Below are 15,614 nucleotides of genomic sequence, written 5' to 3'. Positions count from 1 at the left end.
CACCCCCCCCCCCCCCCAGCAAACAAGCAGCAATCCTCAGTACGTGTCAAAATCTCCTCTTTAGAGAAATGTGCATAGGGATAGTAGGTAGGTAAAAGTGACTGCTTCTTTATTGTAGGGTTTATATCACAAGTGCAACATAAGATCATGCTGACCTGAGGCATGGAGGGGGGTCCTTTTGGTGACACTGTCTTTTACAGTGACAGAAGCACCCTGGCTGATAAGAGCTTCCACACACTCTGCATGTCCTTTAAATGCAGCCAGGTCCAAAGCGGTGCGTCCCTTCTCGTCCTTAATATCCAGATCTACTAGAGATTGGAGAAGTACCTCCAGCGCTTGATGATGACCATTATAGGCCTAGAAATACGAAATGTATCATGTAAAGAACACAAGTCTTGTCTTTCAAGGACTTTCACGTAAAATGAGAATAAAATCCACCATTGTCACAGTCTCCTGAACACAGCAGATATCAGTTTTCTTGATTCCTTAAGACTCCTGCAATTGGGCACAGGTGAATCAATAGTTCATTTCTCACATTCTACAGTATCTTTCAGGGAAATGTTTGTTTTGAAAGTTAGATTCACTACAGTGATGCTGGGCAGAGGCTGCGTGGATCATCACCTAACTGTGTGCTAACTTCAACACAGCTGCTGCTCTCCAGCTGAACAAAAGCAATTCTCAAAGCAGATTTTTGTGCAAACACAAACAAACTTGACCTGCTACTCACAGCTGATGCTTCATGGATTATTTCTGCCAGTAGGATCATTTGGTAGAACAGCTACAGTGCACAAGTAGGTGCACTTCCAGACCTACAGCCACATTTGGGCCAACAACGTGAACACAGGTGAGATTGCAGAAAGCCAGTGGACAGCCCCAGAAACTGGAAACACTTCATTCAGCTGTGTAGATTGCTCACCTCTCCTTAAAGACAGACTCACAGACAACATCCTCTTTCATTTATATATGAATGTATAATTAGTATTACTGGAGTTATATAAATAAATAAGTATTATATGAATCATATAAGTATTATATAAAATTATATAAATAAATGAATGAAACAGAAGAGAAATGCAAACATGAAGAACCACGGAGACACTGAATTTCAACGGTAGGTAGTGGTGGCAGCATCTTGCTCCTACTGACCATTGTCAGACGTTCCAAAGAACAGGACAGTGCAGGGAGCAAACAGTTTCCCTGTCAGACCAAGACAACTACTTAAGAAAAGCAAAGGCAAAAGCAGAAGAGGAAAAGCAAAAGGAGATTAGGGCACAGGGAACCCTTATCTCAGTAAATACTCCGACACAGTTGTCAGCTTTTCTTCTTCAGTACAATTTACCTCAGTAAACAACTTGCAACAACCTGATCTTTGACACAACGTGAGGTATCTGTCTTGAAGGTGCCGTGCAGAATGTACAGCACATCCTCTCCTTGAAAGGATAATAAAATTGACTTTTCTTCCTGTTTGTTTGCCTTGTGCAGTCATTTATTCAACCACCACCGTGATCACGCACCGTCGCCTGTGGCACGCTCGCAGGGCACTGCTGGGGTTTAAGCATGCTCCTGCACACTTTGCTGTGTATTTTGTACTCTGCACATCTCCAGGAGAACATCAGATCCATGATCAAAACCACAGGCTCAACCTCTGGCCCCAACCTTATAAAGTAGTTATAAATAGAAGCTGCAACCTTCCATTCAATTTCACTTCAGTGTCTGTGTCTTCCTCTTACCTGGGTATCAGAATCAGTAAGAACCAAACCAAGAGCTTCAACTGCTGAAAACATAATTAACGATTCCAACCCACAACCTGTTTTTGTTACATCTAAGCTTACATCCTTTCCCAGCTTCAAAACAAGCCTATGATTAAACTTGCTTCAAAGACAGAGATTAAGGAATTATTCTAGGAGATACTTATCAAACGCAAGTCTCATACTTACAGCTAAATGCAAAGGACTTTTTGTAGCTGCAGAATCAGATTCCTCAAACATGTTGGTTTTTTCCAGAAGCTGGGGGAAAAAGCAAAATAAAAATGACAGCTTAAAACATCTTTGCATGAGGCAGGGTGAGTTCTCATGGGCTATAAACCAGCAAAGACATACTTTTGTCCTCAGATGTCCGCACTGAGTATTGAAGGACTGAGTATTGAAAGAACACTTCACAACCTTTTCTGTGAAGTAACTTTCAAGTTGTTCCCCAGAGGGTAAAGTGTAAAACTAGTTGAAAAGCTGGTCATGAACATCCTTACCCATATTCATTAGTCTCCCTGAAATCACTGGGCCTGCTGAGGTGAGAGAGAAGCCCTCAAAGGCCCAATGAGTGGCGTAGGGCCCTCAGTAAGCTTACATTGGGAAACATGCAGCTTCAGGGTTACACAGGTAGTGCAGATGCAACCATGTTTGACACAGTGTTCAGGATAATTCTGACACATAATTAACATTAGGGAATAACTATAACTGTGCTACGAGTCATTCACAGTCATTTTTATAATTTATCAAAGTAGAATCTGCTCCTGTAACAGCCGTACGACACACAACACATCCCTGAACTCTTAACCTAGTAACATGCATCACACTTAATGTTCCTCTTAATTTCAAGGGGTCCCAAAGCATTTTAAGGCTTAAAAATCAGGGCATTTCTGTCCATCTACAGGGAGGAACTACGGATCAGTAGCACTCCACAACAGCACATGAACCCTGACAACTTACCCAATTGAGGCTGCAAAGAAAATCACACACAGTATTGACAATTCAACGTTTGTTGAGCTGCACTGCTCAGGTGCGCGGCCTTTTACTTAGTAACTACTCAAAGAGTTAGTCTCCAAATACCTTTGTGACTGGAAATGAGATTTTACAGAAAATCAGTACTAGGAAACTGTAAAAAAGGAAAGAAAAGCATGACAGGTAACCAGAACTGCCTTGTAATGTTCATAAGGTCCCAAGTTAATTTTTCATACAAGCCTTTTGAGGGTTTCTTTGATTTTTTGTTTTGGATTTGTTTGACAGAGGAAGGAATTAAAGGAAATACTGAGGCAGAGGAAAGGAAGTTTTTGTGACAATCTGGACAATTCTAGGGTATGACAACATGGAAGACTCTCCAAAGAGACCAGTGAAAGCCTACGGTAGGTTTGCCTACACTGCAAGATGATGGCTTATCCTAATCTCTGATGTATGCCTGAACTTTTGGTGCAACAAATTAGTCTTTAATAGGCGTCTATCAAGGATTAATTTATCAAAAAAATCAAACTGGAATACAGGCTAGCATTAATAACGCATAAGGTGTCAGAAATCTCTCATTAAACAAGGACACTAATCTGAATCCTATGGAAAAACTAGAACATTAAACAGTGATCTCACTTGTTTGTGTATTTTGTGCCTTGTAAAATGCAGGACTGGGAAAGAAATGTGTGTTGATGCAAATAACACTCATAAGCAAGTGGGTGTGTGCATTAAGAGGTAATATGAATTTTAACACTCCCTGCAGCTAAGGGGAAAAACAGCCAAAACAAAACCAACAAACCAAGACCCACACCAGTTTTTCAGTAAGTTTGGGACAGAGTTAGGAAAAACATTTGGTTTTACCATGTGGAGCCACCTCCAGTTTAAAATACTGTTCTTCTCTTACATAAGATAACTATAAACAGGATGAAACAGTGGCCAGCTCTGATTTTCTCTAGTGAGTAAACAAACTAGAACACAATCCCACTGAACAAACCAAAGCACTGAGCCTGTTCCTCTGCCTGCCTAATCCTGGCCTTTCCTCTGAGTCCATAAGGCCAGCACAGCAATCTAATTTAATCACTGTTAATTGCATTTATCATCATCTGCTGAAATTCCAGGATCAAAATCTTAACAAAGGAATACTTCCCTAAACCTGTCAGAAGGCTCCAAAAGTCTCCTGGAACAAGGCACGTAATTGCCTTTCGAACAGATGAAAAAAACCACACAGAAAATAGACAAAATTAAGGCTCTAAAGGAACAAATTGTGGGATTGGAGAGTCCCGCACAAAAGGCATCTCCATGGCTTAGAGTTAAAGCAGCTTAGGCTGATGCAGACTAGGCTTAATGAGCTTATTACTCATAAAGTTGAATGTCTCCATCAGAAAGTCAAGCGTAAACAAGAGTTTCGTGGCAAGGCCAGCAGCTCTCAGACACACAGCCATGCAGCACAAGAAGAGGAATTATAAAGGAGAGCAAGAGAAGGAAGATTAAAGACACAGCACTAATAATTTTTCAGTATGCCTTGTCAAGCACTGCTTTGTAACGATTAAAACTAAGACATCTGAAGGACAAATATCATGCACAAAGAGACAAGAAGTACCAGGTCCAAGTTACCAAGCAGTTCTCCAGTTTCACCAGTGTTTCTATGTCCCTAAGAATGTATTTATAGTAAATTAAATATATTTGTAAGAACTTGAAGCTGGCCAATGCATTTCAGTGAAGACAAATAAGCATGAATTACTAGTGGTTTATGGTTACTGGTGGCTGACTGGAGAATGTCCCAGCATCTCTCATTGCTAATTTTTTGTGCCACACACTGTGTGTTTTAGCTGATTACATTTCTACATATTGACTGCCCACAGATTTGAAGTGGATGTCAGAATTGTGCAGAGACACTACAAGTGAAATTGGAGGGCACTCCTCCTTCTGGTTAGGTTATAACCTTTTAAAAGGACAGGATACCCATACTCTCTTTCTGCTTCTGGGAAATTCCCAGCATGACCCCTTCGTTTCCCATTAACAGTGTTATTCAGTGTTGTATGTAATTATACTGTGAAGTCTTCTTCATACTCAGAAACAGGAGCTTGAATGCTTTGGGAGTGAGACGCAGACAAAGGAAGATAAAACATGTCAATTACTCACTTCTATTGTTACAAACTAATAGCACTACAAGGCTGCTATTAGGAACTGTCTTCTCTCCCCAGCTCTGCATGAAGATTGTTAACTTTTACAGCTCTCACAACTGTATTTGTACAGTAAAGATATTTACAGGCATAAGAGGATTTACTCCTTGCTTTTACTTACTGGATTTATTGCTTGCTAGTTATAATGAAGGACCATACAGCAGGACATGGTGTGTGTGTGCTTCCCCACCACCTCCCCCCATGTTTTGTTGACTCATATGACAGCTAATGAGTCAGGATACTTCAAACCACAGACACTAGCACTGGGTGCTATCTGAAATCCTAAACCAGAACAGAACATGTGACTCTGTAGAAGCCATCCTGCAGCCGCACAGCCATTTAAGTGCACTGCTGGTAGTTGTGTCAAAGGTTTGACCTAACTACCACCGAAGTGAAAATTACTTTTCTTTAAGAGTTCTGCCATTTTAGTAAGGCAATAATTTCTACCTTCCATACTTCCACACTTCCACACTGCTAATGAAATTCTCTGTTTGGCGCTATTAATACTAATTGTAAACTGGCAAAACATTAGATTACACAACTATAACCCAGAAGCAGCCTTCACTCTGAAAGGTTATTAAGTAAACAGCGTTCAGAAGTTTTCACACATGCGAAGAGCTGATCAAAAGGCAACTAAGACAAAAGAAATAGTTGGGCATTGCCCACCTGCAATAATGGCAGCAATGGAGCTTATCACAAGATCATTCAGAGGTGGGGATTTGTAACGATTTTTAATGTCCCTTTCAGAACTGAATAAAAATACGTCGGGCAGGATGTCACTTTGAATCTCACCTTCCCTAACAAATTGCAATAGATCGTTGTCTCTAGTGGGGGAAAACACACCAGCAGCAGTTTCTTTTAAATAAAGGCTTTTCCAGCAAGTCGCAAGCGCAAGATTGAAGACTCTCATTGGTTGTTTCAGAGGAGATGGAAAACAGTAACAGAATTGACCTCTGTAGTACTTTATACCAGGGAAGCACATTTTTTAATCTCAGAATTAGTCTTGACTGAACGAGTGGTACAAACATATCCTCCTGGGGACAAGCAATCCTATAAGCTCACTCTGTATTTGTAAATACAAGTGATTACATTATTTCAAGTTGATCAGGGTAACACCAATACACACCCTTATCCCAGTGGCGGATACATTTTCCTAAAATCAGGCTTTAAAATTCAGATTAATTGGTGTTTACAGCAATTTCACTCATCTGTGTAGATTATGGGTGAAGTTAAAATAACACAAGCAAGAGAAGTTTCGCAAGAGCTTAGGTAGACCGAGTCTGAAGAAATCTATTTGCTGTACCATGCAGCTCTTCCAGTACAAAGTTTAAATACCCAATACTCTACCAGAACAGACACCACCATGCAAACGGGCCACTTACCTGGCATATAAGAGAAAAATGTTCGAGTCTTTAAACATATCTAAACCTCAAAATTCAAGCAGACCTCCAGGCCATTGGCTGTTCTCACGCAGGACACTAATCTTCTCTTGGAGCTCTTCCACTTCATACAAAATCATTTCATATTAAGCCGTACGAGTGCCATACTCAGTAGGTTTTACAGGAGATTCTCATCCAATGAATGTTTATACAAAGCACAACAGCTCCAAATGAGAGCAAGAGATCCTACCCAGTACCAGCCAGCATAATGTGATGGTCGCTTCATGGGATGTACAAGTCCAATTTCTTTGTCAGCCAGGGCAGAGATTTGAACTTGGAACTTTTACACTTGAATCGTGTATATCATGTTACTTTCTGGCCAGAAAGTCTACCTCTGATGTTCTGTAAAGCCTCATTACATTGGTTCAAGGACCCTCCATTGAAGCTTTTGTAAAATTTCATACAATTGTGTAAAAGAGATCCTTAAAATATTTCCTCTTTAGCTAGAAAATTTGGGCACTGCTGAAATACAGTGGCAGTCAATTCTTAAAATGTGCCTTTCAATGGTATTTCTGCTACTCTCCTCTCATTTGTGCCTCTACACACAAGAGCTTTTTCAATTTAGACTCACTTGAAGACGTGTCATTTACATTTCTTCTCTGAACCACTTTGAAACTGGCCACAAACTTCCAGAAAACAGACAAGAGCTGGTTCCATTTCACATTGCCAAATGCAGAGTTACTTTAACATCCAGACAAGTGTCATGCCAGTCAGGTACGTGCACTTGACTCACACTCCTAAGGCTGACTAAGGAAAAGCAACAGACTTTCTAGCAAAGCTTGAGCCTGTATGCAACAGCAAGAACGAATTCCAATGGAAGTAGGAGCAGCACACATGCAGTTGCTTGAAGTACATGGCATGCTAGTTAGGAGTTGTGATTCTTCTTCCTCAGGCTTTATCAGAGTGAATGCAAGGATTTGCAAAATACTAAGAAGTTTGAAGAAAAATGAAAATACACAACATGCAATCATTCTTCATTTACTCACTATATCCAATGGAGTTTTGCTTCCAATCTAATCAAAAATGTCAATTAGAACAATTAAAGACATATTCAAGTATAACGATAATCTGCAAGTGTTTCTAGGTTTGGTTTGTTTTTCCTGCACAATAAATTGCATTGCAAGTAGTGCATGAACAGAACCCTAAACCAAGACCTGATCCTGGGTGCACTCATCTCTACACTGTCCACGTATGGGGGCAAGACTCCTGAAGCAATGAGACTACTGCCTACTGCAGACAGCCACTGTGAACAGATACCAGCTGCATCACTTTGTAAGGGAGGAGGGGAAAGAGGAAAACAATAAGAATGCTTAAGATCAGTCTATTCAATTGACAAAATACAGACACAAAATAGACACACTGTGGAAGACTTTGCCTGATGAAGTTAGATCTCTTTGTAACCCTCTAATAGCAACAAACCAGTGACAGTTCCTTTTTGAAAGTCTGCTCATGCAGGCAAACATCTTGCCTTGTATAAATATGCCTGATTACACCTCTAAAGTCCCAGCGCCCACAGCTCTTTCTGAGCTATACAGTCTAATGCAATGCCATATGCCATCATCAAATGTCCTTTTCATTTGATTCAGTAGATTTGATAGAGTCTGATATTCTTCACACATTTACATTTAAACACCACACAGACACATACACAGACAAGTATTCAAGGCACCGGCAGAAGTCCATGACCTCTTTCCAAACTGAAGGAAAAGTGTCTCCTGCAGTTCTGCAGTGGGCTGGTTATTCTCTGTCAGAAGACAGCACAAAGAAGTGCCTTGCTTTTCCACCCCAGGAAAATAAATATATAAACTAAAAAATAAAGACAAAATCTGTCAGAAAGACAGAAAATAAACCGCAGAGGCGCTAGGCAATACTCCTGTCCTACAAGCCAAAGTGCCAGCAGGGTGCCAGAGCAAATGGGAAAATCCTGCACTCATTCACTTCACAAAGCAGCAGTAGGTGTCTAGAAAATGTTTTTAGGTTCAAAACTACCTAGTTTCCAAAACATAAAATCTAAGCCAAAATGCACTGCTATAAGCTAACATATATCACCATACCTAGCATATATAGTCTCCTATTAATTAACAAGCGGGTATATCTTGCACTAAAGATGACATAGGAACTTAAGTAATTAAATCAGTCTACTGTGATTCAGGGGGTTCTAGGACTAAAAGACAAATTAGGTTTATTAAAGTTATTTTCAAGCATTAAGTTCATAAGTTATTTTCCTTTTTGTAGCCACTCAAGTTAATGACTTTGCACTTCTCCACTAACAAAGGAGCTTCCATGTGGGAAAAGCTCTCATAGACATAGGCATGAAGTCATTCACCACATGAAGCACTATCACCACTGATTTCAGACAAAGCACTCCCCTTAAGATAAAAGATGTTGGTCATGGGGATGGACAGGCATTTATGAAGCAGAAAACCCAGAATGTATCCCCTGAATGAAGAGATCTGTGTCAGAAGGCGGCCTAGGGGCTGCCACTTCGACAAGCATCTGAGGCAGATCCCCACATGGCAAAAGGCTTAACACCAATCCCTATGGTTCACTCGTCACTAATTACCACTGTCCTGCTCACAGATGGATGGATAAACAAATTCTTGCTCAGAAGAGACATATATAATTAGTAGCAGCCACATCAGATTTATGGGGTCTGTGATTTCAATCCCTCTGCAGGTTAAGGAACCAAGTGCTTTGAAGGCACAGTGGTAACAGCCGGACTAACAAAAGGTGTTTTCTTTCTCTTCAAACCCAGCCTCTTCTTTCATGGCACAGCCAAAACAGCCTTCTACCAGCAAGCAATTTCCCTCTGCCCCTTCTCCCTGTCACACACAGCTATGTGGATCACTATGCTTCCAGCAAGCAAGCAGACTGAAATCTGCCTTTCCTTTTGGACATGGTTTTCAGTGAAATCGTGCTCTCCTCCCAACTTCTAATGAATTACCCCCTGTGCTGATTTGATTTCTATTAGCCAAAAAGGGAATTTCATTTGCTGTTTGAATAAAGAGCGGATTAAAAGAAGAAAATAACCACTGATTCTTACAGTCAGAGAAGAGATTTCACTCCAGGAGACAGACATTTAATTCTGTTTGCCCTGACACTGCAGAGAAACCTCTTTTTGCCAGCACAAAGTGCTTGACTGGCTCTCCAGACAGAATTTTAACGTGAAATTACAATTTAAATTTCACTCTCTTCACACCAATAAGGATTTTGTGATAAGAGATCATGTCAGTGAAAAAAACCACCATAATTTTGTTGCTTTCAAAGTAGTTTGGTGATGTGATCAGCTCTAAAGCACCAGCTAGTGATCATGACTGATATCCCTGACTACCCAACACCCAAGAAGTCAGTGCTATTCTAAACAAACGTGAGGTTATTTTTAGAAGCAGGGAAGCAGATGGGAGTTTCAGTTGCTTGTGAGCACACATGCCCACCATTCAGCCTTTATGAATGGCTCCTTACAGATGGAGAAAGAATTCCAGAATCTGCTTCCACTCTTCTCTTTTTAGCAACATCACGTCATTCACTGCAGGGCAACAACCCCACTAATAGCCCAAACAACCTAAAGGTCTTCCAAGAAAAAAAAGAGTCTGTCGCCAAGCTCTGTGGCTGAACACAAAACCACAGATTTTATTTGTTTGGGTCAAAGGATATGACCTTTTCGCTCTTAATCTTTATTTGTCCTCTCCTCTCTCCAGGCAGAAATACAGCTAAATTCCAGCCAAGGTACTGGGCTCACAGGAAACACGTAAGTCTAAAAATGAAAACGTATTTTTGTAGATAAACCGGCCTTTCCTAAACTATCCCCAAACATGTAAATATCTCGTCATGCTGAGAAGCTGTGGTGCTTAAGCACAGATCAGATCCCTCAGCAAAGGATACTGCATCTTCTTCTGCAGACTTTCTTAGGTGACCATTTATTTAGAAGTAAGCTTTTCTAAATACCTGCTATAAAAATCAGGGGGAAGAGGGGAAGAAAAATTAATGTTATAAGGCCTTTGATAAACTTGACATGTTCTGGAACACTGAAATAATCCCCTAACATTTTGCTGAAGTTTGGTGTTGTGCATGTAGAGAAATACTAGTAATCATTATTCATTATTGTTGCACCCACTTAGCCTTGGCTTTGTTCAGAATTAAAACGTCATATTTTATATGAATTCTATCCTCTAACAGCTTTATGCTCATAAAGAACTGTCTTGTTCTAGGGAAGATAATTCCTGGATATTTTCATCTATGAAATAATATTTACCCAAGGGATAAATCAGTAAAATAACAGTGAAATTGGCACTGGAAAATAATGTTTTTATTTCAGTAATCCTGCCTGAAAATCTTCTTTAGGATGGAAGGGATTGGAAGTATTTTAGGAACATTCTGTGTGTCAGAATTCCTGTGGTACAGATTAGTGTTTCAAAGTCAGCAGTTTTAAGACAGACATCAATTTAAAAGTCATGCCTAGAAGCAATTAAGCCTTACTGGAGTCTTCATCCAAATATGAATAACAAGAGCAGTCAAAGTACTGCAGTTAATAGCTACCAGAAATGAAGATCATGGTTCATGATGAAGTCTTTGCCATAGGTCCACCACAGAGAGCACAACAAACTATGACCAAGCCATCAGTCTTGGTCACATCACAAGACAGTAAGGCTCCTTTCCACCTGCACCAGATGAATACTTAGTGCAGCTTTCAGACACAACCTTCAAAGAGCCATGAATAACCATAACTCTGTCAAAATCAATTTGATTGCATTAGAGGATTGTGATGTCTATCAATGACACTACTTTGTCAGATGAAGACAGAATCAACAATTAGCTTAACACCTGGGAGTCTCATGTTGGAACAGGTGATAAAACTAGGCACAAGGATCATTTCCATTTCATCCCCACAGCACAATTACCTTTCAGCTACTGAAGACTTCGGTCTTGGCGCTTTGCCATCCTGAATCCAAGCAATGCAAAGAGATCAATGTAAAGGTGGTGTCTATATCAACTAGTCACTGTTACCAGATATAAAGTTATAAACTCAGGGCTTGGTAACTCACTAGAGCTAGAGGACAATTGCTCACACAAACAAAACAGAATCACCTTCTTCTGACAGTGGGTGCAAAGATGGCGAGTCCTACGGTTGATACAGAACAAATGCTTTCTGCTACATTTAGCTTTCATATTCCAGAGAGAAAATGAGATGCCTGTCAGCCTCTGAACACCAATGGCAAAACCCTCGTCCCCACAAAACTTTGAGGCAAACACCCTAGTCCACAGTAGTGGTCCTTGGCATGCAAAAGGCTAAAATTCACAGCACCTTTCTTTCACCAGTGTACACACAACAACAACTGTATGACTATAACTCTGGGAATTATGCTTGACTTTGGGTTTCTATACTGCAGCTGCGGTCACCATGACAGGAGTCTGACATGGAAAAACACTGGATTTCTCTGTCCAAATACAGAACACTTGCTGCACAGCTATCTCTAGCCCACAGTTCGCATCTCATCCTCCAGAACTAAAAGAAAACCCAACACCTCTGATAGGCACTGCATTCCCAGCTCTTCCTTTTGTCTGGCACGCCTGAGCAACACTGGGACTCGATAGCAGGTCATTGTCTGCAACTGATACGTTGTCAGACAATGTGCACAGCAACAAGAGAAACTAAAGAGAGGTGACCTTGCTCTGTGCCTGCTCCATGCCTCACAGCACACGGGGACTATGATACAAAGGCTGAAAGAGAATTCCCTAGTGAAGATGCTTTCATGGAGGTCTCTGCTTATGCAAATGATGCAAGAATCTGGTGATAAGAGATGGGTAAGGTTTCGCTACAGATTGCTGTAGCCATACAAGTGTAGACTTGTACACAGCACAGAGGAAGCTATTTTATATATATATGCCCTTCAAATACCAAGAACATGTCCTTTTGTTCCAAATGGGCAGCAGGCTTAGCAGAGAACCCTTGCACCCCCATGGGCATAATCACAAGAGATCAGCTCAAGGAGAAAGCTCTGAATAAGGAAAGGCCAAATTCACTGCCACAAGCAACAAAAGAGCAGTGATATTTTAAGTGTCCTAAATATACACGCTTGCAGGTGGGAGCTAAAAAAGTTTAACATCCCACCTGAAATTCTGACCCAGGGCATAATCACAGGTCAAGGTTTCCAAGCTGCTGTGACCTTGATGTAGGCCAGCTGCAGTATTTCTCCTGCAGTGGCAGGAACTGACAGCACTGGCACATGTGGTGTGAAAGCAGCATGTGCTGTGCAGAGCTCATTTTCAATAATTAAGAACTTTGACTCTTCAACAAAGAAAGAACAAACCAAAGAACATAGAACAGTAACCAGCACACAGTGTTCTTACTAAAGCAGATCTATACAGTATTCTAATTAGAGCTCTTTATTTTTCAAGCAATTAAAGTCTATTTATATGTGACACAATAATTTTGGATCACCCTGTATATCAGAGTACCCTTACTCTGGCACATACACATATACTGGGAATATTCTGATCACAGTTAAAAGTAATTCGAGCACACATAAACTCCACTCAAAGACAACATTTAACACCAGCTTGTTAAACAAGGACTGGATTATCAAGATGAACATGTTTCTAAGATGCATCTGCATCCAAATATACGCATCTAAGATGCATATATTTGAGTTTACTGCACCATATTACAGGCTTTTACAGATTTCTGAATATCCAAAGAACTCAAATAGCAACCATCAGGGGAGTTCATAATACTGGCATAGGCACATGTGTATCAGCAGATAAGAGACTTCTGAAGCTGACTGAGCACTCACCAGTTCCAAACACTGCCGGTGCCCATATGCAGCAGCGTAATGCACAGTGTTGTACCCCTCTTTGTCTTGGATGGATGGATTGGCATCATTCTGCAGAAGGAATTCCAGACACCTGTGGACAATTCACTAGTGTAAATGTGAGCTCACGATATTTAACAGACTCACCTCTCACCACAATTAGGTGAAACTGGCAGTTAATTCTAGCAGCACCTCAGATCACTTTTCACCAACAGCTCCTCACATTCACCATTATTTCAAACAGAAAATTGCCACTCATCTTTGAAGACCAGCTGCATAAAAAACAATCTTCAACCTAATTTTTGCAGGTACTCTAGATTACAAGAAGTATTTTTTATGACAAAGCCTGAAAGAAAACTACAGAACTCTGTACCATGATGTAAACAGCCTAGAACTGCTACAGCTCATGTAAAAACTCTTATATCAAACTACTGGCCTCTAAACATGCACTATGGCCAGCTGAAAAATAGACATAGCTGAGTTAATTTCCTGGCCTATGTGTATATAAACATATTTTCTTCTTTGTTGTTTTTTTTTGGTTCATTTTAAATCATGTGCTTTTCAAAGGATCCCTTAATGTTCTTGCCACTTTTTCTTACACCATCATGAAATCATCATTCTGTTACTAGTTCTGTCTTCCACAGCTTGTAATTTGTGGTGAATGTAAGGCTGTCATATGAAAAAAAGGATTTTTAAAACAAAAACTCGTTAAGCAGCTAGATGAAAATGTCAATCTGAGTAAATGCATCGAGGAAGCCATTGGCTACTTCTTTTTGCAACATACATACTTGGTGCAAAGCATTAAAATAAGACAGTGCATGATACTGAAGAATTATTAAATTATTGAGGCAGTACGTTTTCAATTAAGAAACAGCAACAAACACAGAAACAGAAATATTACGTAATATGTGCACAGAGAAGAGTGTAGAGCTTTTTTCTTCAGGTTAGCCCTCATTAAAGCCAAGCACTGTGTTTAGCAGAGCAATGAACGAGCAAAAGCAGAGTGTAAAAGTGCAGCCCAAAGCAGCAGCATTCTCCAGAAATGAGGTCTAACTGCTTTATTGACACCAAACTTACAATGCAGCTTCTTTTTCCTTCATCTCAGTGGCTCTTTCAAGTTCTTCAGCATTTTCATGGGAGTTACCTACAATATTCTTTCTTCTTAGCATAGAGGACAGAAAAATGCAACTTATTTTATAAGTATCATACCAGTGATTTTGATGCAGTCTGACACCCATCCCCAACCTCCTCTTCAAGGAGCTGACCTCCTCCAGCCAACAGTAAGAATTATATAAATTAAATGAGTGTACTGTATGGGTCTGCAGCTGGTAAGTTTTGCAAGCTATGGAGACAACTACAACGTGGTAGTTTATTGACCTGCAAATTAATGCCAGGAATAAAAAAAGAAAGAAAGAAGAAATCTGGTTTCTATCAGAAACAGTTTGATCATCACTTTCCAGAATCCTTCCTTTTCTCCCACAGCAATATTGTGCATTTCGTTTCTTTTGCAGAGAGAACTCAGGACTACCAAGCCTGGTTCTTCCTACAGTAACCTGCTAGTTCTTCTCTAGGATTTCAAGAAACTTTAATCACTGATTAAATCAGCCTATTCGAGTCTGCATTAGCTGGGTTGCTGACTCTTCCTCACTTTCTGTGAATCATCTTTGAAACAATGTGTGCATCTCCTGGAGAGGTTCTTCAAATTCTTCAAAGAGCTCAGCATGTCTTCATATTCCTGTGCCCTCGGATCATTTTTGTCACCTCTGATTCCCAGTTGGATGGATGGCATGAGCTTTACAACCATGAGCTTTCCTGGCCACCAAGGCTAATAGAGAATACATTTACGAACTACTGTCATCATGGATTGGTAGCTTTATAGGTTTGTAGAAGGACAGTTTGCTAATTTCAATCCATATAACATGCAAATTCCAGACTGGATTCTGCACAACGCAGAACAGTACATTCCTCCTTTAATATGCATTTTCCCATTGTAAGATCAAGATCTGACATTCTTCCTGTGGGTGCTAGCAATAATACAAACCCAGGGTCTGTCTGATGTCCACTGACTCAGAGAAAACTTAATTATTAGTAAAATAACTCCCCTGCATATTAACATTGTAAGCTCATAAACAGTACTCATGTGCTATGCTGAAGTCCTACCTGCATCTGCTTTCAGTTAATTACAGATCAGTGAGATCCCAGAAGATTCCCTGAACAGAATAAGTGATGATCTGGAGAAACAGCACATACTCAGGAACTGCAATCATCTGTTTAATTAAAATGCTGTTGTGACTTCCATTGCAGGAATGAGTACTTTCTGAAGACCACAAGCAACAACTGTTACCAGAATAGCTGAAACAGTAGGGCAACCTCGCTGCACCAAGACTTCTCCTTGCTCATCACCTGCCCACATCCAAAGTTAACTAATTATGAAGATTCTTTGGACTGAGATGGCCTGACCTTGGG

General features: G+C 40.3%; 1 protein-coding gene across 1 annotated transcript in view; it reads right to left on the bottom strand.

The window, feature by feature from the left end:
• The window catches only part of ANKRD44 (ankyrin repeat domain 44), a 73,042-nt gene that overhangs the window by 17,005 nt on the left and 40,423 nt on the right, over window positions 1–15,614 (bottom strand). Inside the window, exons 14-17 of the mRNA XM_010019184.1 lie at window positions 14,226–14,306; window positions 13,131–13,242; window positions 1,938–2,006; window positions 156–357 (exon numbers count right to left, since the gene is read on the bottom strand). Of these exons, the coding sequence (XP_010017486.1) occupies window positions 156–357; window positions 1,938–2,006; window positions 13,131–13,242; window positions 14,226–14,306 (464 nt within the window). The remainder of the gene's footprint in view (window positions 1–155; window positions 358–1,937; window positions 2,007–13,130; window positions 13,243–14,225; window positions 14,307–15,614) is intronic.

Source organism: Nestor notabilis, unplaced genomic scaffold (assembly GCF_000696875.1).
Source record: "Nestor notabilis isolate BGI_N333 unplaced genomic scaffold, ASM69687v1 scaffold19827, whole genome shotgun sequence".
Lineage (NCBI taxonomy): Eukaryota > Metazoa > Chordata > Aves > Psittaciformes > Psittacidae > Nestor > Nestor notabilis.
This window is presented reverse-complemented; position numbering and strand designations above follow the sequence as displayed.